Source organism: Pogona vitticeps, chromosome 4 (genome assembly GCF_051106095.1).
Source record: "Pogona vitticeps strain Pit_001003342236 chromosome 4, PviZW2.1, whole genome shotgun sequence".
Classification (NCBI taxonomy): domain Eukaryota; kingdom Metazoa; phylum Chordata; class Lepidosauria; order Squamata; family Agamidae; genus Pogona; species Pogona vitticeps.
Genome location: NC_135786.1, coordinates 219,889,578 through 219,911,924, shown reverse-complemented (window position 1 = coordinate 219,911,924; position 22,347 = coordinate 219,889,578). Strand labels below are relative to the sequence as shown.

Here is a 22,347-nt window from a genome sequence, read left to right as displayed (position 1 = left end):
GCTGTAATTATCTTGAACTACTTGAGAGTAAACCCTATGGGATTGTTTGATAAGCCGGGTGGAAACTGAACCCTTTATCTCAGTGGCAAAGGACATTGTCTGTCCTTGGGAAAGTTTATTTTTAGACTACAACTCCCAGAATCCTTGAGCCAGAAATCCCCATCCTGGCTGGGAAGTTTGGGGAGCTGCATTCCCCCCCCAAAAAAGTGGCTTCCTTTCCCCCCCCCAAAAAAAACCACCCTTAAAACCATAAATGTAAAAGATACCTGAAGTCAACAGGTGTGGGTCCAGGAGAGATTCTTGTCTGAATCTCTGAAAGAGCCAATGTCCAGTAAAACTTGCTGAAAACTTTTCCAATTCAAGTGAGACGTCTCCCATAGACCCTGGAGTTGCCCTTATATAAAAATGTAGACTTGTGGAGACATCCGGTGTAATGTGGTGTAGTGGTTAGAGCACAGAAGTGGAAAGTGGGAAGTCCAGATTCTAGTCTCCACTGAGCCACAATCACACACCTAGAAACTTAGGATGTGTTGGACTCTCTGTCAGGCAAAATCATCTCTTAACAGAGATGCTGGACACCTCAGTGGTTTAAGCCTCTGGCTGTGGAGGCCAGAGGCTGGGAGCTCAGTTCTCCACTGGGTCCCCCTCCCAGCTTTGCAGTTCTAAGAGGAAAGTTACTTCGTCTGGGCTACAGATCCTAAAACCTGACAGCAAGAAAGGGGAATCAAGATCGTCTGAAATCCTACTGGCTGTGAGGTTCTCAGAAATGTAGAAGAACGTTCCCCCTTCTCATTTGTGGGTCTTCAACTTTTCCCCCCTTTTTTACAGCGTCTGGAGAAGCCCCCTCACCTGCCCGCTTTCCCAGCCTTTGTTCCCTACACACCTGGATCCCCACCCCCGTACTGAAGAGATCCCTCTGGGAGGAGACCAGGAGCTTAGCCCCGCCCCCTTCGGTCCCACCCCCTCTCTGATCCGTGCCTCGGCCTGCTCACGTGACCAGCCCAAGCCGCCGCTCTCTCGAAGCGCTCGACTCCTCTAAGTTGAGAGGCGGCGGAGCCGGGGAGTGAGCGCGGTCGCGATCCAGGCGTCCGCCCGACGTTCTGCCCGAGAGCGAGCCCGGGAAGAGCGACATTCGCCTCGATGCCCCCGAGGCTGCAGGGAGAGGCCAAGGTAAGCGCGGGGGGCCCCCTTTTGCTTTCGATGCCAACAGCATATAATTCGAATCAAGCGACCTGCTTTGGCTTTCTCACGCGTCCCTTAGCAGATGCTTTGTGGAGCGCTCTTTCGATCCAGGGATGTAACCTTTCAATTTTATTTGAATTTTTTTCCCCTCGCAGGGTTTCAGAGTGGAACGGTTCCAGCGCCTTCCTCGGCAGGTTTACTCGGGAGAAAATCCCCTTGTGTCGCGTGGGGCTTACTCACAAGTAACCCTGGCGAGAAGCGCTTTCTGCAGCCGCTAGCCGCGTTTTCTTTTTTCTTTTCTTTTTAAGCACGATCAGTTTGAACCAACTTTTCGGTGGTCGGTGTCACTTCTTTTTAAAATAAACTGAACTCCGGAGGTTCGTTGCAAAGGGAGGAATTGTCTTTTGCACAGATGAGCGTAGGATCGGATTGTCCGTGGGCAGAGGCATCCGAGGTGCGCCTCACCCCAAGCCACCTATGGCGCGGGCCGGCAGAGGGGCTTCCGCAAAGAGATTTTAGGTGCTTCCGATCAGGCATTTTCATCTTGGCCTCAGAATGAGCTATTTACAGGTGAGGATGTAAAAGGCTTCCCCTTGTCTTTGCGACATCCCCACGTTTTCTATTTGTCGTTCTTCTATCTCTTTAATTATCGGAGGAAATCTGCTAGAGACAAAAAACAGAAGTGATGCACAGTCTAGATTAAGAGTTTAACTACACAATCACCTCCCCTCCTTCACAGCTTTGACCTCCCATGTTTTCTCACTATAAAGAAGCTGAGTACACAGGCTGTAAAGTCTACTCCTTGGAGTCTTGCAGGAAGAGGTGGTGGGTTCTTAAAGTCCTCAATCAGATGACATCTTTGCTAGAGTGCACCAGGCAACTTCCAGAGTGTCCCTACCTGCATCTTTCCACGCCCTCTCAAGAGGCCTCTATTTTTCTAGTGTGGGTAGGATCACTCTGGTGGGGATCAGTTTCCAGCAGGTGTGATTGCTGGAAATGACCTGAAGCAAGCCTTTCTCTTCCAATTTGCCAATATCCTGAAGTGGCTTAATTAGCGAGCTACTTCAAGATATTGGCAAATTAATCACTTCCCTTGCTTGTCAGAGGACAGGGGAAATTTAAAAAAAATCTATCTATGATTATATGTATATGTAGACTATATATATATATAGACTATTGCTGATGCACTACATAGTTGTAAAACATTACAAAAAAAATCTTTTCTTTGTTATATCTTAAAAGGCTGGTTGAGAAACCACCTCCATTTGAATCCATGGCAAAATGTAAAACTTTTTTCCCATCTCATGATTTTTATTTTTAAAACTGATGCAGAGCATCAGCAATAGTCTATATATAGTTTTTTTTTTTAAATCGTTTTTCAGTTCCCCTGCCCTCTGCCAAGTGGGGGAGTGATTAATTTACCAATATCCTGAAGTGGCTCACTTACTGAGACACTTCACCATATCGGCAGTTGCCATTTCTGTGTGAATAGTTAGAGGTTTCTAATCAAGCTTGATGCCCCCAAGTGGCCCACACTAGTTTGCTCCCTGCTGCTTGTGTCACCGTACCTTAAGTCTCCCATCCTTTTTCTAAACCATGAAAAGAAAAATCTGTTAAGCAGAGCGAGATGCCTCTTAACTGACAAGCTTGGAGCTGTCCATCTGGAATGCCCTGACTTGCTTCACACTTGCCTGTCAGAAACATCTAGTGCTCTGTACATAGCAGTTCTTGATGTTAACTTTAAATGTTATTTCCATCCAACTTTGCTTCATGCTTTTACTGACAATGTGCATTGATTACTGGCAGTCCTGATAAAAATTCTACATTATTAATCATTAAGCATCTAATGTTGCACTGGTCCAGGAGATTTTTTTAAAATCCAGAACATGTTTTTTAAAAAGGGCAGGCTGAAAGAAAGTGAATGTGAGGGGCTGACTAAAATAAATAAGCTAGTTATTAAAGTGTCATTAATGTGAAAGGAGGCTCTTATTTCTTGGTGAAGGAGTAACGATTAATGGTAGAAGCTGTACATGCTTCCACAGAACTAAGGCCCATTGCATTCAGTGCGACTTACTCCCAGGTAAATTTTGGTGGGAGTAAGTGGCCTTTTTTAAAACCAGTCCCAAAAGTGAAACATAATGAGCTTGCAGTTAGACTAATGGATCATGTTGTTGTTTTAATTATGGACTAGCAGTTAGGTGGTTCTTTTAAAAAAATTAAAAAATGCTTAGCAGTCAAAAAGTGGTCTGCTCAACTACTGAATTACGGTACTATCCTAAATGGCATGGTGTAGTTGCACCCAATAGTCATACTTCTGGAGAAGCATTTCCCAGGAACTGTGTCTGAAGAATAAGCAGAAGGAAGGTTATAATGTTGAGTTAGGTATGCCAGATAAGAACTGTGCTTACTTCCAACAAGCTGCACAGTGTGAAATTCAGCTGGCATAATGGATAAAGTGCAGAAGGTTGACCATGCAGTGAATTAAACTCCTTTGAAAATCAGTTCAAATCTGTAATAATATGTCAGCTTAACCTAACCTATAAGGTAGGCTGTGAAGATGTAATAGAATAAATAAATAAATAAACTGCTTGTTATCAAATCATCATCTTGCTTATGATGACTCTTCTCTGGGTTTTATATATGTGTCTATACCAGTGCCGCCTTTGGGCAGCGCTTTGGGACTGAGCAGGTTGCCCAAGGCTGCACAAGGTGGCCCTTCTCCCTAGAGGCACAATGCAGAATTGAACTGCTGTCCTCTGGTTCTACAGGCAGGACCTCCAACTCACTGAGCTATTCGATCAGCCTGTAATAGAAAACATCACTGCCCCAGTACTGTCCCAAGTGTTTTGACAGTAAAATGGAGAAAGGTGCTGCATTTCAAGCCAGAAAAAGACTGAATTCAGATACTTTATTTCTTTATTGTACTTGGATGCTGCTTTTCTCCCAGATGGCAGGACTCAAGGGGGCTCACAGATCATATATAAAGATAAAGGGGGGGGAAGTATAGGAACAGGAGAGAAAAACATTGAAGACATGAAAGACTGTATATAATCACTTAGGACAAAAATGATGACTAGAGATGGGGGTATTCGTATACGAATATCCCCCCACAGGTGGAATTAATGAGTGCCCAGCCCCATGGGGCCAGACTGTCCACACCATTCTGCCGCTGATGCAAGCTCAACGGAGCCTTCCTATCACGCCATTGTCTGCAATGGATTAGCCACTCTGTGACCTGGCAGAGAGGCTTCTCATCCCACCTCCTGCCAGGGGTGGCTAATCCATTGCTGAGAACAGCATGATAGGAAGGCTCCGTTGAACTGGCAGGGGATATTCGTATTCATATACGAATCCCTCCATCTCTAGTGATGACACTGATTTAGCCCAAGAGCTGAATTTAATTTCAGAGAATTTCTCAGGGTCAGTATTCCAGTGAATTGATATGGCCAGCAGCAAAAATGTGGAACCAAAAAAAGAAAAAGAAACGTCAGTGTCAGTGGATTAAGTCTTATATGTCAATGTCATTGTCAATGATTAAGTCTCATATGAGGCGCTCCAGACTTTTAAAATGGAGAACAGTCCTATATTAGAAACTGGGAAGCCAGCCAATGATGAGGTCACAGGGAGTGGGTCCATTCTGCAGAGTGGAGACAGATCTGCTCACTTAGGCTCCTAATTCAGGTTTCCAAACTACACAGGATACCTGCACTACTAAGTGAATAGAAATGTCACCTTAGTGAAGAGGCAATTGCATGGGTTATAAGGACATGGCAGAGGGATTCCATAGTCTTTCTCATGCAATTCTACATTTTAAAAGGCTAAAGTCTCATAGAAATTCTGTGCAAATTATTTGGCCTGGTGAAGTGGGGAACAGATTTTTTTTCTTACTCTGGATGTTATTGGATATGTAGTCTGGTGCCTTAGAGCATGGTGGAGCAGATCATGTCCTCCTTTTTACTAGAGTCTCAAGATTTATCAGATAGAGTTGGGTGCAAAAGAGTGGCTTAAGGCAGGCACCTCTGGACAAATCATAAGATGAAACTGAAAGGAAAAGGCAATAATTCCAGGAAGAGAATTAGGAGGCGAGGAAGATCCTACATGAAATAAAGTGACTCAATAAAGGAAGCCATGGTTTTTTTTAATTTGTAAGCCCTTAGGAGAGGTGTAAATGACAGGACCATCTGAGCGCTAGTAACTCAGAAGGGTGCCATTAAGTTGAAAGCAACTTGTCAGCAAATAACAGGGCAGGCATATGTCTAGTAGAATTAAGGCCTGTAATTCTTGCGATCTCATGGCTGAGATCCATCATTTGTTTTCAGTATCCAAATAACTGAATATGTATCTCTCTTTACATAAACATTCTGATTCATTCCATGCAAAGTTGGAGAACTAATTTAAAAAGTATGAAATCTCCTGAAATCTCCCAGAGAGCTATCAGGGGCATCCTGTTGTATTTTCAGCCAGCCCTGTCTTAGGACTCCAGGACATGTTTTGTGCAAGAAAACTCAAATGTTTGTACCCAGAGAAACCACATTCAAAAATCTGAGTGATTAACACTTTATTGGTATATAAATTTCAAGCATGGCATTTACCACTGGCCTTAATAAAATCTTAAAAGCTCTCAGTTTGTGCATCTGCTAACCACAGACGAAGGATGAGAAGGTATAGAATATTGGGCATTACTGCAGAACGAATGTTCAGGACTGCCAATTGCATAGTTCTATAGCCTTGGAAACTGAACTCCCATTATATCTGAGGGGCCAAAAATACAGAAGATCCACATCTTGGCCAATTGAAATCTCTCTTGTTCTTTCTTCATTCCTCTTCCTCCTTTTTGCAAACAGAGTAGTTGAAACTTCCTTTATTCCTTTAAAACACACACACAGTCAGTCATCATGAGTGAGTAAACTATACTACACACAAATGTCTTCACTTTACAGCATAATGACAAATGAAAATAATATCTGCAGATCCTTGGGGGTAATAAAGCAAACTTGAAAACGTCTGCTCAATTTTCATTTGCATTGCTTTGGCCCAAAGAGGGCTTTCCAGATTTAATGAGTCCTTCTTTCCTAGGAAGCGAGAAGGAAGGCAAAGCCAGCACTTGAAAAATGAAGTCACCTCCTTGCTGCATCTCCCTTTCATCTGGCGCATCTGCAGAGGAGCTGGGCAAGAGCTCATCCTTGGGGTCTTTGGAGTCCAGTGTCTTCTGCAGTGAGGAGGAGACAGGATCCTTGTTGCAGCAGGTGGCCCCATCTCTAGACTGCATCACCATCAATGTCGGAGGGGCCCGGTTTGTCCTGTCCCAGAAGAAGCTCTGCTGCTACCCGGATACAAGGCTTGGCAAACTGGCCGTGGTGGTGTCAGCTGCTCGGGATGTTGCTTCCAGTCTTCTGGATCTTTGCGATGATGCCAACTTGCTGGAGAATGAATTTTTTTTTGACCGGAGCTCTCAAGCATTCAGCTACATCCATAACTATTACCAGACTGGACGGCTGCATGTGATGGATCAGCTGTGTGCACTTTCTTTCCTGCAGGAGATCCAATACTGGGGCCTGGATGAGCTCAGCATTGATTCCTGCTGTAGAGACAGGTGGGCACTTGTTTATCAGTTAGCAGAAATCCTGTAGAGTGGCTTAGATTAAGGGTGGACAGAATGGTCAAAATTTACTGGAACATCTACAGATAGTTCAAAGTAGATCTCTAAAGACTACTGAGTTTAATGAGATTTGAAAATAAGAAACACTCTGCCATTTCTGTTCTTGTTGTTGTTGTTTAGTCCTTAAGTTGTGCCTGACTCTTCATGACCCCATGGACCAGAGCACGCCAGGACTTCCTGTCTTCCACTGCCTCCCGGAGTTTGGTCAAATTCATGTTGGTAGCTTTGGTGACACTGTCCAGCCATCTCATCCTCTGTCGTCCCCTTCTCCTCTTGCCTTCACACATTCCCAACATCAGGGTCTTTTCCAGGGAGTTTTCTCTTCTCATGAGATGCCCAAAGTATTGGAGCCTCAGCTTCAGGATCTGTCCTTCCAGTGAGCACTCAGGGTTGATTTCCTTTAGAATGGATTGGTTTGCTCTCTGTGCAGTCCAGGGGACTTTCAAAAGTCTCCTCCAGCACCACAATTCAAAAGCATCAATTCTTTGGCAGTCAGCCTTCTTTATGGTCCAGCTCTCACTTCCATACATGGCTAATGGAAAAACCATAGCTTTGACTATGTGGACCTTTGTTGGCAAGGTGATGTCTCTGCTTTTTTAAGATGCTGTCTAGGTTTGTCATCGCTTTCCTCCCAAGAAGCAGGCATCTTTTAATTTTGTGGCTGCTGTCCCCATCTGCAGTGATCATGGAGCCCAAGAAAGTAAAATCTGTCACTGCCTCCATATCTTCCCCTTCTGTTTCCCAGGAGGTGATGGGACCAGTGGCCATGACCTTAGGTTTTTTGAGGTTGAGCTTCAGACCATTTTTGCACTCTCCTCTTTCACCCTCATTAAGAGGTTCTTTAATTCCTCCTCACTTTCTGCCATCAGAGTGGTATCATCTGCATATCTGAGGTTGTTGATATTTCTTCTGGCAGTCTTAATTCCATCTTGGGATTTATCCAGTCCAGCCTTTCGAATGATGTATTCTGCATATAAGTTAAATAAGCAGGGGGACAATATACAGCCTTGTCATACTCCTTTCCCAATTTTGAACCAGTGTTTACATATCCAGTTCTAACTATTGCTTCCTGTCCCACATATAGAATTCTCAGGAGATAGATAAGGTGGTCAAGCACTCCCATTTTTTTAAGAACTTGCCATAGTTTGCTGTGTTCGACATAGTCAAAGGCTTTTGAGTAGTCAATGAAATAGAAGTAGATGTTTTTCTGGAACTCTCTGGCTTTCTCCATAATCCTGCGCATGTTAGCAATTTGGTCTCTAGTTCCTCTGCCCCATGGATATCTAGCTTGTACTTTTGGGAGTTCTCGGTCCACATACTGCTGAAGCCTGCCTTGGAGGATTTTGAGCATAAACTTGTTAGTGTCTGAAATGAGTGCAATTGTACGGTAGTTGGAGCATTCTTTGGCACTGCCCTTCTTTGTGATTGGCATGTAGACTGATCTTTTCCAATCCTCTGGCCACTGCTGAGTTTTCCAAACTTGCTGGCATATTAAGTGTAGCACCTTAACAGAGTCATTTTTTAACATTTTGGATAGTTCCACTGGAATGCCATCACCTCCACTGGTGTTGTTAGCCATGCTTTCTTAAGGCCCACTTGACTTCACTTTCCAGGATGTCTGGCTCAAGCTCAGCAGCCACACTATCTGGGTTGTCCAGGACATCCAGATGTTTCTGGTATAATTCCTCTGTGTATTCTTGCCACCTCTTCTTGATGTCTTCTGCTTTTGTGAGGTCCCTACCAATGTATATGGCATTGTTGGTTGGTTGACACTGATATGAACCCCTCCTGTTATGGCAAAGTAGCAACAGGAGTAAGAACCATAGCGGTGGCTGATTTAAGCAGTAACTCATATTGAAGGAACAGTAATGGAGAATCTATAGTAATTCATCAGCAAAGCAACTTTAGGCCCTGGGGCTGAATCTGGACCACCTGAGGTCCCAGTCCCATCCTCTGAGGTTCTACAAATGGCTACACCTCTTTACTTATGACATCAACATTTCATCTCTTCCTAGGCTACAGTTTCTTTGTCCTCCATTCTAAAAAGTTGTGTGTGTGTGTGTGTGTGTGTGTGTGGCTGGTTATTCTAAGCCTGGGTTCTGCAAGTCAACTCAGCTCAAGATGGACAGTGCAGAGTTAGTGAATGACTCTTAGAATGATGTCAGAATGGATAGGTCTCATCTCTGGAAATGCAATACTGATAGGAGCTCAGATAGCAGCATCTTGTAGTAGGTCTCTCCCCTTATTTATTTATTTATTTATTTATTTATTTATTTATTGCCACCTATCCTGTTCTGGAGAACTCAAAAATTGGTACACTTGTTGCGAAATTGTACTTGGTCTTCCTGACCAAGAGGCATTGTCCACCTGTGGATTTTGGATTTTGTTTTGTTCTTTTAGACCAGTGCTGCTCTGTTTCATTTCCTATCACTTACAGACGTTGTTCATGTCGTGTAGCATCTGAACTGTGTCATATGTGTTTTTTCTTTGTTTTACATGTGGACTTACAGGAGTTCAATAGTTGTGATTGACTGCCCTTCACAGGTACTTCAGACGGAAGGAACTGAGTGAATCTTTGGACATCAAGAAAGATGCTGAAGAAATGGATGCCCAAGAAGTAGAAGAGGACTTCTCTGGAAGCCTGTGCCCTCGCTTTAGGCAGAAACTTTGGGAGATAATGGAAAAACCTGGATCGTCTCTAACTGCCAGGATTTTTGGTACTGTCTCCATGGCCTTTGTCATCATCTCTATTGCTAACATGGCTCTCATTTCAGTGGAACTGAGCTGGCTCTCAGTAGAGTTCCTAAATACTGTGGAGTATGTGTGCATTGCCTGGTTCACAGGAGAGTTCATCCTTCGGTTCCTCTGTGCACGGGACAGATACCTCTTCATGAGAAGCATAGCAAATATCATAGACCTTCTGGCCATCTTGCCCTTCTACATCACTCTGTTAGTGGAGAGCTTGCCTGGGAGACACAGCTCTCAAGAACTGGAAAACATGGGGCGGATTGTTCAGGTGCTGAGGCTCCTAAGGGGTCTGCGCATGTTGAAGTTGGGCAGGCATTCAACAGGTAAATCCATATGGCATGAAAGTCTCTTAAGGAGTGGTACTTTATTCTTGTTTTATTCACAAGAGAAGACAAGGAAACCAAAGGAATTCACAAACAACTTTAAAGAGCACAAGAGAGATACTAACATAACAATGAGAGGGATCCACTAAATGTAGCAGGAGTTCGTAGACAGTAACCAACCAGGGAGTGACTACAGATATTTGTCCTGCCTTTTGGTCCCCTGTTGGAATGGGCTGGTTTGTTCCTTTTGCCAGCGACTTGATGACATAAATGCCAACACAAACCAGCCCATCCCCAGACTGTTCCTACCCACACCTCTCTGGGTCCCTGTCAAGGGCTACTGTATTTTTTTAGGTAAGGGTATGATTCGTCCATTTTGGTTCATTTCCAATGTGTGTGATCCTTGGGATCAAACCAAAACAGAGCTTGCAGTTTTAAATTTCTTTTCTGCTTTCAGTGTCTGAGTATTGTTAATAGCTTAAGAAGACAGCTTAGCCACTTCAGGACATTGACAAATTAAAAATAGAGGGGCAGAGGAAGCAAAAGTGTTGCTGCTGCTGCTGCTGCTGCTTTTTAAAGGCTATTGGGACAGCGCTGTATGCTGTACATCTTAAGAAAAAAAGGGTTTGTTTTTACAAAATTTGAAAACTTCCAGAAGGAGGAGGATAAAGGCTTTTGTTGTTTTCTAAAGGGAAGTGGGCCAGTTAGGGTTACTTGAGATGTGTATGCCATGTGGATGCAAGGATCACACCAAATCACATACCCAACCTCTCTGCAACCTATTTTGCCAGTTCCAGCCCACTCCAATTGAGCCATGTAGACTTGATTTCCATTGTTGCCAAACATGTCACTAGTTCTCCCCTTTCCATAACATCATTCCCAAGATGAGCAGACAGTCACCCCACCAGATAGTTGGGATAGCCTAATGACAGTGAAAGTAAGATCCCTCCAAAGAGTCTGAGCCTTTGCAGGTTCCCACTGAGTGCTCAGAAAGGCTTGAGTTCAAATTGAGTTAAGTCTTGAGTTCAAACCAAATGCTTGCAGAAGCTTGCTATACATCATCCCACTGCTTAGTAACTTATGACTGGGGATGAGAGGGTGGGGAAGTGAAAGCCTCTGTTGGGTAGGGAGGAACTGATGAAAATGATGCTCTGTAGAATTGGGCCACTTGTATTACTTGTCAGCTGTCGCTTTTGGTTGCCTTTTCTCTTTGCTCTTCCTTATTACTATGCTGAATTTTACATCTGTTACTCTTCATTATCAGAACAACATAATGATCCATATAATCTCTTAGTCCATGCAACTGATCCATCTGATGGTTGCCAAGTTCAGTCATAGGCACCTGCAGGATATGTAGCCACCTTTCCATGTTTTAAAATGCCCACCTTGGGTCCTTTTGGGGAGAAAGGTGGAGTTTAAAAAAACTAAATAAATACAGAAAATAAATTTATGCTGAGCCACCGTCAAGCTTGTAGGGTTTAATCACTGATGTGCTTCTTAGTAACATTCAATCTAGAGTTTGCTTATAGAGATACATGCCTTCCATTAATAATCTTTTTATTGAGAAAAAAAAACTGCACATTTCTTAGGAACTCCATGACTGCTATTATATTGGTACCATAGTTTACACCCCTGTATCTTCTTCTGATTTGCTGTTCCTTTGGAAAACAAGGTAGATGGAAACAACTTAAAAAAATCTTTTTTCAGTCTCAACCATGTTTAGAACTGTATCTCAGAAGCAAACTGCATGTTACACTTAATGAGCCATGTATGTGTCCATTTCTACTTTAAGAACCCCCACCTTATTTATTAGAAGTGTAGCATCTCAAGGCAATCAGGAACTTATCTCATTCCTCCCCGGGGTGTTTGGAATATTCCTACCCCAAGCCTGGCTAGAATGGCTAGAGAAACAAATTCCCATTGGTGCCATTTGGAGCCATTCTTCCTAAACATTCTAGCAGGTTTGTAGCAGACAGTTTTAGTGTTGATTGTTCTGAAGAAGGAAGAAGTAAACCTCTACACAGAGATGCTGCATTGGCGGTAAGGATTCTTTCCCCTCCCAGCTGCAATTGCTTTGAGTAAAAGCAGTAGTGCATATTATGTACAGTAAGTACTTCAGTCCTAAGGTTTATCCACTTACTCAGATCTTGGCATTCCTGATTAAACCAGTATTCTCCCTGGGGGTTCCTGAGTATCTCCTTCCATTCACTTAAAAACTACGTTCCCTTTCCTTTCTTTGGAATTGTGAAACACCTTTTCTGGTTCTCTCCTTGCTGCCTTTCCTACACATCTCCTGCACTGTGGTTAGTTTGAACATCATTTCCATTTCCAACTGTTGGCTATCACTTCCTGCATGGAAGATGACTTATATCAGATCAGGCAATTTGTCCTTAAAATCCAGTCTTGCTGGCAATGTTCATCCGGGGGTCTCAGGTAGAAGCCTTTCTTCTATCCTACTATGTAATTATTTTAACTGAAAATGCCCTTCAGATTGATGTCTTTTTCAAGACTTGGTGTAACCATGATATACCTCCTTGCTGCTCAGTACATTCACAGTTAGCATCCCTGTCGGCCCACCCCAAAAAGCCTCACATCGAATACTTGCAGTACTTTCCCCATATCTCTGTTAGACTGCACAAGTAACTGTAGGAGAATTCCAAGAAGCATAATTCTAAGCTTTGAGGAGATCCTTTTTGAACTAGAGCGCCCAGAAGCCTACAACTAGGCAGGATAATTCTGGGCATTGTAGTCCATTCAAAGAGGACGTCTTTCGACATCTAGTGTGTTCTTTGAATCATAAATTATAGACACTCCCTGGAAGGTCCTATGGTGATAGGGGCTGAGGTAGATTACTAATTTTTGAAATTTTTTTCTGAAAAGGCGGAATTGTAGCGCCATACGCAATTGCATTAAGAGCAGTTTGGCAAGGGCAGTGCTATCTCTTGCTTGGGCTGTTCGCCCCATCCTGGTCTTCCCCTCACTGCACACAAGTTTTTGGAATTGGTTGCATTTCTGGATATACAACCACCACCCCAGAACATGTGAGAGCTGCTTGTCAGATGAAGATTATGTGTGCGGATTGTGCCTGAAAGGTTCAATTTTTACGCCCATCAGTTCATACATTGAACTTGTTTCTGGACTTCAGCAGGTAGGAGCTCTCATAACGAGATTAAGTGTCATATTTGAAAAGCCTCTGTATGTTACAAGCTGTTAGCTGGATAGCTCAGTGAGTTAGGCATCTGGGTCCAAAGCCACAAGCCAGGAGTATGATTCTGTCTTGGCTCCTTTTAAGGAGAAAGCAAATGGAGGGTAAAAAAACGTTTTGAATAAAAATAAATAAACAAATTCCCGACTGTGCTTCGCAGGAGAAGAGTCAGCCAGCTGCACAACCCCAGGGTGCCACCATAAGGAAGGAATGCTCAACCACTTCTGAATACTCTAGAATACCCTAAACAGGGTCGTCATTAGTCAGAATGACTTGATGAAACACTGTTATTATTATTTAAAAGCTAGTGTAACACTTTAAAGTTCTGTGGGGCTATTTGCTTACTTAGATAGGTACTGATGAACCTTGCAAACACAGTTTGTTAGGGGCGCAATCCAAAAATGATGTCTGCACCATTTGAGACTGGTACGCAATTCATCTGGCATGCTTAAAAAACCCTTCTGCTTTCCCCATGGTGACCTTTCATCACCCTTGCCCAGTTACATTAGCCATTTTGTTTATTTGCTGGTTTCACTGTCAACAACAAATGCGTTAGCAAGATGCAGAGAGTCATCCTGATCTCATAATTTTAATATTTTTTCAAAGAGAACTGGACTCTCATTTGAAGACATTTGCCTGGGAGGGGTTTCTGCATGAATTGTAGCTATTCTAAACAGTTTGCAAATTCAGAATACACTCTGTTCTGTTCAGGAGCTAAATGAAATTCATGATTGGAAAGGCATCCAATGTGTTATCATCTGGAGGACTCAAAATGTTGCCTTGTATTAATGCATTGCTGCAGAATCCCCCACTTTTTTATGTGGAGAGAAATTATAGAAAAATCATTCCAGATTCTTTCCTATTTCCTTGGAGAACTCTGCAGGTAAAAGACATCTTTGTAGCAACTTTATTTCCAAGTTGTAAAATTAGAAAAGACCTTGGAAGTAATTCATGCCAGTTCCTTGCTTAACGTAAAATGTAGTAATGGCATTGTTGGCATGTCTGTTCAAACTGCCTGAATACATCCAGTAAAGGAGAGGCCAATAAGATAGACTGATCCACTGTTGAACAGCTCTTACTATTGGGAAATGTCTGCTAATATTTAATTAAAATCTGTAATTTCTATCCACTGGAACCTTCCAGGCCACTGAAGCAACAGGCAATACTTAAAACTAACTGCTGGTTCCAACAACAGTAGGCTCTGTGATTTAATATCATGTTAGGGCTTAATTTCATGTTTCCCAGGTAGGTGTGGCTTGTTAGCCTTAGACGGGCAGCCCATCTAGGAGAAGGAAAAGTCCAATTTCAAACCTCCACTGCCTTGTGGCTATATCCACCTATGGAAAAGGCTTCAGGAGTTAACCTCGAGGCAAAATCCGGGGCCAGAGTCCTGGAGGCAGTTTGTGACTATGTACAGTCATGCTCTGGCAAATCCTGTGATGTTGCTGGAACCAGTTGTATTGGCTCTTGCCTTTCCATTGGACTACTTCAGTGATGTGGAGAGAGGGGATTTTCTGCTTGGATAACAGTCTATCCTCCATATTATTTTACGCAGACTTCATGCTCTGGAGAGGACACTCCAGCTTTGCATACAACATTGAAACAACACAGGAAGTAGCAGTTACCGGTTATAAGTCTTTGCTCAATTGGCATAGAGTGTGATACCAGGGGCTACTTCCAATGGTGGGAAGGGTCATTGCACCTCACTAGGTAGCTACCGCCCGCCTTAAGCTGGGCAGCCCCCAGCCAGTAGGGTGCTGCCTCGCCACGGTCTGTTAACCTCATGGGGTGCATAGGGTTTAAGGTAAAAGCCAACAAGCAGATTGATAGCCCTGCACCATGCAACCATCATAAGAAAACTTCTGCCCTAACCACCTGGAATGTTTGGACAATGACCCCTGGCTTTTCTGACAACCTGCAGGAAAAGATGACATGCGCAACATGTAACTAAGTAGGCTGCAGATGGACACTGTTGCCCTGCAAGAGACAAGATTGCCAGGTGCGGGATCTGACAAAGAAAAAAAATTCTCATTCTTCTGGCAGGGAAAACCATTGAATGAAATCAGGGAATATGGTGTTGGCCTTGCAGTTAGAAATACTCTGATGAGAGTCATTGTTCCACCTACTGCGCAGTGAAAGAATCTTGTCTCTGCAGCTCCACTGGTCACCCTTATTGGTGCATATGCGCCAACACTGTCATCTACAGCAGAAGTCAAAGGCAAATTCTATGACGATCTGGCAGCTATTATCAAAAAAATCCTGGAGAGAGAGCTGCTGTTCATTCTCGGAGACTTTAACGCTAGAGTTGGTGCTGATCACAATTATTGGCCCACTTGTCTAGGCTATTTTGGCATTGGGAAGATGAACGAAAATGGCCAACACTTGCTGGAGTTTTGCTGTATGTTATTATGGTCTTTGTGTCAGTAACACGTTCTTTAATACGAAGCTTTGACACAGAGTCTCTTGGAGACATCCAAGATCCAAGCATTAGCAACAGCTCGATTTGATCCTCACTAGACACTCTAGCCTTCCTAGTATTACAATCACATGCAGTTCTCACGATGCTGATTGCAATACTGATCACTCCCTGGTGTGTAGCAGAGGCAAACTGCAAATAAAGAGATTGTATCACACGAAAAAGGAAGGAAGATGACTATTGACATCAGCAAGACTCGCAATCAGAGAAAAGTGGAGAAATTTGCTCAAGCGCTTGAGGAAAATCTTCCAGGCCCGGCTGGTGCAAATGCACCTGAATGATGGGAACATCCCAAGAATGCTGTTTATAACTCCGCCTTGTCCACATTTGGCAAGAAGACCAAAAAGACGGCAGACTGGTTTGAAGCCCATTCAGAGGAGTTGATGCCAACCATCGAGGAAAAGAGGCGAGCTCTAGCAGCATACAAAACCTGTCCTAGTGAGTACAACTTGCAGGTTCTTTGAGTTGCTCGTAGCAAAGTCCAACAAACTGTCAGGAGATGTTCTAGCTATTATGGCTTCAGCTCTGCTCTCAGATACAGATAGCGGCAGGAATGTATGACGGTATCAAGCAGGCTTTAGGTCCAATAGAGAAGAAATCTGCTCCCTTGAAGTCTGCTATAGGTGTGATCATCCAGGACCGAGTACATCAGATGGAATGCTGCATGCAGCACTATTCTGAGCTATATTCTAGAGAGAATGTAGAAACCGAATAGGCATTAAATAACATTGAGTGCCTGGCTGTCTTGGAAAAGTTGGACAGTGAACCACCATTCGCAGAAATAAAAGTGGCCTTGGATTCCCTCTGCTCTGGCAAGGAACCTAAGGAGGATAACATCCCTGTTGAAGTTCTGTATGAAATCTTTTGTCTTTGCTGGAGGAAAGGTGAAGTACCACAGGACATGAAGGATGCAAACATTGTCACATTGTACAAGAACAAAGGAGATGGGGCGACTGCAATAACCACCGTGTTATCTCTCTTCTCAGTGCTGTAGGAAAGCTGCTTGTCCGTGTTGTGCTGAAGAGGCTACAGGTGCTTGCAGACAGAGTCTATCCACAATCACAGTGTGGGTTTTGAGGTAATAGATCCACCATTGACATAGTATTTTCCCTCAGGCAGTTGCAGTAGAAATGTAGGGAATGACAGCTACTCTTTGTGTGCTTCATAGATCTTACAAAGGCCTTTGATTTGGTTAGCAGGGACGGCCTTTTTAAAATACTTCCCAAGATTGGATGTCCACCTTGACTCCTTAACATCATCAGGTCTTGAGGAAATGAAGGGCACTGTAGTTTTTGGTGGCTCAACATCAGATCCCTTTGACATCCGAAGCGGAGTGAAACAGGGCTGTGTCCTCACGCCGCCTCTGTGTGGGATCTTTTTTGCTGTCATGCTAAAGCAGGCCTTTGGAATTGCAAGAGAAGGTGTCTATCTTTGGACTAGATCAGATGGAAAGCTCTTTCATCTCTCTAGACTGAGAGTGAAGACTAAAGTCCAGCTGAAATGCATGAGGGACTTTCTCTTTGCCGATGATGCAGCTGTTTTTGCCGATTCTGCTGAAGACCTTCACCAATTTATGAATCATTTTAGTAAGGCCTGCCAAGATTTTGGATTAAAAATCAGCCTGAAAAAACACAAGTAATGGGCTAGGGTGTGGACTCACCTCCCTCTATTACCATCTCTACACATGAACTGGAGGTTGTTGGTGATTTTGTGTACCTTGGCTCAGTGATCTCTACACTCTCTGTTTAGATGTCGAGCTGGATGAATGCATTGGCAAGGCAGCTACCATGTTCTCTAGACTCACAAAGAGAGTATGGCTGACAGCCTATACCAAGATCCAGGTCTATAGAGCCTGTGTCCTGAGTACACTCCTGTTACTGCAGTGAATCGTGGACCCTTTGTGCATGGCAGGAGAGGAAGTTGAACACGTTCCATATGTGTTGTCTCCAGTGCATTTTTGGTATCACCTGGTAGGACAAAGTTTCAAATAGAGTAGTCCTAAAATGAGGTGGAATTTTTAGCATATATACATTACTGAAACAGTGACATCTACATTGGCTTGGGCATGTTGTGAGAATGGCTGATGGTCAGATTCCAAAAGATCTTCTGTATGGAGAATTAGTGCAGGGAAATCGTCCCAGAGGGAGACCACAACTGGATATCTGCAAGCAGGATCTGAAGGCCTTAGGAATGGACCTCAACAGATGGGAAACCTTGATATGGCCTCTTCCAATTTGAAGGGACACAGCAGGCTGAGGCAAAGAGGCAGTCCTGAAACCAGCCAAATCAGGGAGCTGGACAGGGGACAGATTGTATTTGTCTTCAGTGTGGAAGGGATTGTCACTCTCGAATTGGCCTTCTCAGCCACACTAGATACTGTTCCAGGAACTTTATTCAGAGCACGTTGCCATAGTCTCTCGAGACTGAAGGATGCCTGAACAGAATAGGCTCTGTGAATCAATTGGACTTATATAAATCCCCATTGATTCCATGGCCACTGTTTTCAAAGGATTATTTATGTTAGTCTGTTTTCACACATATAGCCAAAATAACCAAAAAGGCTAAATGGGTCTCTGAAAGTAGAATGCAATTCACAAAAGCTCACATTGAAATAATTCTGTTAGTGGTGGTACAGTAATTTTGTTGTTGTTGTTGTTGTTGTTGTTGTTGTTACACAAGGATTCAGTGCGGGGACTAACAATTAGATTTTGGTCCCTTGTCTGTGTGCCACCTCTTTAGATATCTGAATATATTTTATGCAGGCAGAGGTAAAATGGAGGCCAAAGTTTCCAGAGAGCAGAAGATACTCCTAGTTTTTGCTAAAGGCTCAGATTCCTCTTTCCTCAATCCAGCTCCAGATGGTCTTTTCAGTTGTACAGCTGCCCTATCTCATGAGCTAGAGTCTAGAATGGTATCTTGTTACAAAACAGAAAATCCCAACTATCAGGAGACTATCTCCTGAGCATGCAATCTCAATGATGAATTATGAACTGAGAATCCTTGGACTATAAACCAACACTCTATATAACATTAGAGCTGATGCTCAGCCATCACCTATGATGAACTTTTTCCAGAAGTATTTTACTCAGTAATAGCTGATGCAGAGAGAAGAGAAGAAATGGAATCCCATGAAGGGAAGGTGAGAGTCTGAGAAAACAGCCTTTCTTTTTTGGTTGCTGCTTTGACCCAACTTTACTCACTATAGCTGACAAGATGAGCTTGTAATATCTGGTTCATACATGCTCATGGTCACTTGATGATAAACACTGGCAGTCTGCTAGCCAATTGCTGCTACTTGTGAGAGTCAATCTGGTGTAGTGGAGAAAGAGGGATGAGGACTCAGGAGACTTGGGTTCAAAATTCAACTCAGTCATGGTAACTCTTTGGGGTATGCCAAAGATAAACCTCTCTTTGAACACCTTGCATACTTCAAAAACCCTGTTAGGGTCATGGTAAGTTAGAAACTTCTGTACGTGACCCTACAGCACAATAGGCCAGGCTAGTCCTCTAACTACTCCATCCCACTGGAATTTAAGAAGACAGAGTTTCTCTCAAGAACAGGGAGAGCCCAGATAGTCCCTAATGCTGAGGAGACGCCTTCCCTTTTCGCAATGCCTCAGTGGAGCTCCACTGTACCAAGAGAACACTCCTGATTATGCATAGCTCTCACTGCCCTTCTTTCAAGTGTGTTCAGATTGAGGTGTTGCAAGTGGACGTAGCTACTGCTTCCATGCAGGAATCCCCAAAGGCAAAATAGGACCATGAGTGAATAAGTTCTTCAGGCCTTGAGGAGAACTGAGCCAATACACTGAATACAAACCAACGTTGTTATGCTTCTATAAAAGGGGAGATGCTATTGTGAGTTACACCGAAGTACTGTTTCCAAGATATAGGAAGAATCTGTTCTGTTTTGCTGAGTGCTGGTTGATTCCCAAGTGGTCCAAGAAACTTAACTGTTTTAATGGTGTCAGAAATATTACAGTTAATGTTTTTTAGAAGCTGCTCATGTTTATTGAGACCTTGCCATTTCATCCTCCAAAAGCCTTTCACATCCTCTTTGCTAAACTTTGCCTTCCCTCTGGGTTCAGTTTGCTATAGAGGTGGATACTGGGAACTGGTGTGCTTCAAGGGCTGATGAAAGATTTTGAATATTTCTTTGTGGTTAAAGGATAATTTTATCCTCAAATATTCCATAAAATTCTTTAAAATTAAAACAAATAGCTTTTTTAATGCAATATTGAATATTTCTTTGTGATTAAAGGATAATTTTATCCTCGAATATTCCATACAAATTCTTTAAAATTAAAACAAATAGTTTTAAAACAAGCTGTTTGGTGCATATAAGTATGCATGATTTATACTTGATAAAAGAGAGCTATCATAATTTTATTCTATAAAGATTATTTTTAATGCAATATTGGGTAACCATTGACGTGTTGCCCTGATCAGTAAAATGTCTTCTATCACCTTCCTGGGGTATTTCTATAAACAGGGCTGGCAGATGCTGACAGAGGGAAGCAGATGCTGGAGGAACTGCAGTCCCCCAACAATTATTCCTGGGCTTCAGCCTCTGTTATACTCTATAAACCAGCTCACTGTCTTCAGGTGTGCTACAGTAAAATGCAGTGGCCCATTCAGTTGACTTAACATACATAGAATTGATGGGGATACCATTTTCTCCTTTGCCACGGACAGCAAAATGGCTTGGGCTTGCCCAGCTTAAAACATTTTGTTTTAATGGGTCTCCAAAGTGTCTCTAATGTACTACAGTGCTATATATAAAGACATTATGATTTTGCTTCACCTTTCCAAAACAGTGGAATATTCATCAGAGGGACACCTCCTTGAGCAGAGACATTGCCAGTACGTGTCTTACGATGTTCTTTCTTATAAGGAAAGAAACAGTGGTGAGACTCAGAGGAGTGCACGTAATGAGAGCAGTGAATATATTAACAATACAAGCAGCTTAGCTGTGGAATGTGCTGTCTAAGAAGGTTGTGGAGCCATTTTCTAAGGATGATTTCATAAAAATCCTAGATATACAGTAGCTACAGGACATCTTTGCTTTCAGGCATGATGTTTCGTATTCGTTGGTGGATGCTTCCCATTAGTTAAGATCTATTTCTTACTTGATGGGGAGGTGACAGTCTGAGAGAATGAAGCTGTCACCACCCACCCACATTTTTTTCCTTTCCTTCTGTTATTTGTTGATAGCACTGGTATCCCATCTTTCTTCCAAATAACTCTCCAAGACAGTTCAGGCTAAGATAGAACGACTGGCACAAATCAACCAGAGACTTCCATAGCTCAGCAGGGACTAGAATCTGGACTTCCAAAGTCCAAGATCGGCCATCTAACTGCTACATCTTGCTAGAACTTAAGATGGAAAAGGTAGTTTCTCCCAAGAAGAAAGGCACTGGATGTAACAAAAACTCTTATTTTATGTTCTAGGTTTGCGGTCTCTTGCAATGACCATCGCACAGTGCTATGAAGAAGTTGGCATGCTTCTACTTTTTCTCTCGGTGGGCATCTCCATTTTTTCCACTGTTGAGTATTTCGTTGAGCAAGGTATCCCTGGTACAGCCTTCTCAAGTGTGCCCTGTGCCTGGTGGTGGGCTACGACATCCATGACAACAGTTGGCTATGGAGACCTTAGACCAGACACAACAGCTGGCAAAATTGTTGCATTTATGTGCATATTATCTGGAATACTCGTCCTAGCTTTGCCAATAGCCATAATCAATGATCGATTTTCAACCTGCTATTTTACACTGAAGATAAAGGAAGCGGCTCTTCGTCAGAGGGAAGCCTTGAAGAAGCTCACAAAGAACATGTCCAGTGACTCCAACAGCAGCATTAACTTACGAGACGTGTACGCTCGAAGCGTTATGGATGTGCTGAGGCTGAAAAGCCGAGACAGAACAAGTACAAGGAGTAGTGGTGGGGATGAGTTTTGGTTTTGATTTTTCTTTTGTAAGAGCTGTCAATAAGATTGCAACAGCTTTGATAACAGAGGCTAACATTTCCTTGATAAGCTCTCTTAATAAATTTGCTTTTCCAAGTTGTTTAGAATCTGAGAACTAGGACAAGGCCAAAGGGATACTTAAAAAAAAAAAAAATCAAAACTCAGGGTAACTGCTAGATATCTTTAAATTTGTATATTTTCCTGAAACAGAATGTCGATGCCCAAACAGAAGGCTATGTCAGTTATTTGGCTCTAATTCATTTCTGCTCATTCCAGTATGCAAAAATTAAGTGTTAGCAAAATGAAGAAATGTGCTGCCTTGTGATGAATTATAAAGAAAATGTCCAAATGTCTGCAGTTAAATGGGGGAATGGAAACCTATGAATGTCGTCCAAGACCAAGAGCAAGGAATAAAACAGTAGATACTATGTGAAGCCACCATTACTCTTGTCCTTCTATTATACATTTCTATAGTCATAAAAAGAGAATTAAAGAATTAAAGTTGAATATGTTTATCCTTGCACGTATATCATGCATCTTTTTCACTCAAGGTTTCAGCTTTCAGTCTCCCCCATTGACACCAGTTGCCAGGTATCTCTCTTATAAAGTATTGATAGTTTCAATTTCTCTTTCCCACAATTGTCAGAGTGAACAAGAAGCATCTGAAAGAGGGGAGCTGTTTCTACCTTGGTTGGTGCTCTGGAGCTCTTTTCTCTGTTGTACTGTATAATACCCATAGAGATTCATGAATACCTGTAAATCAGTTAGTGCTTTGGAATTTGTCTGGTT

The 22,347-nt window shown here is 42.8% G+C and overlaps 1 protein-coding gene across 1 annotated transcript; it reads left to right on the top strand.

Annotated features, from left to right (window-relative positions):
* The first annotated feature begins 1,048 nt into the window (after window positions 1-1,048).
* KCNV1 (potassium voltage-gated channel modifier subfamily V member 1) lies at window positions 1,049-22,085 on the top strand. The gene is made up of 4 exons (XM_072999265.2): window positions 1,049-1,170; window positions 6,259-6,775; window positions 9,386-9,912; window positions 21,045-22,085. Exons 2-4 carry the CDS (start codon window positions 6,294-6,296, stop codon window positions 21,554-21,556), a joined length of 1,521 nt encoding a protein of 506 aa, XP_072855366.1. The 5' UTR covers window positions 1,049-1,170; window positions 6,259-6,293; the 3' UTR covers window positions 21,557-22,085.
* The last annotated feature ends 262 nt before the right edge of the window (window positions 22,086-22,347 follow it).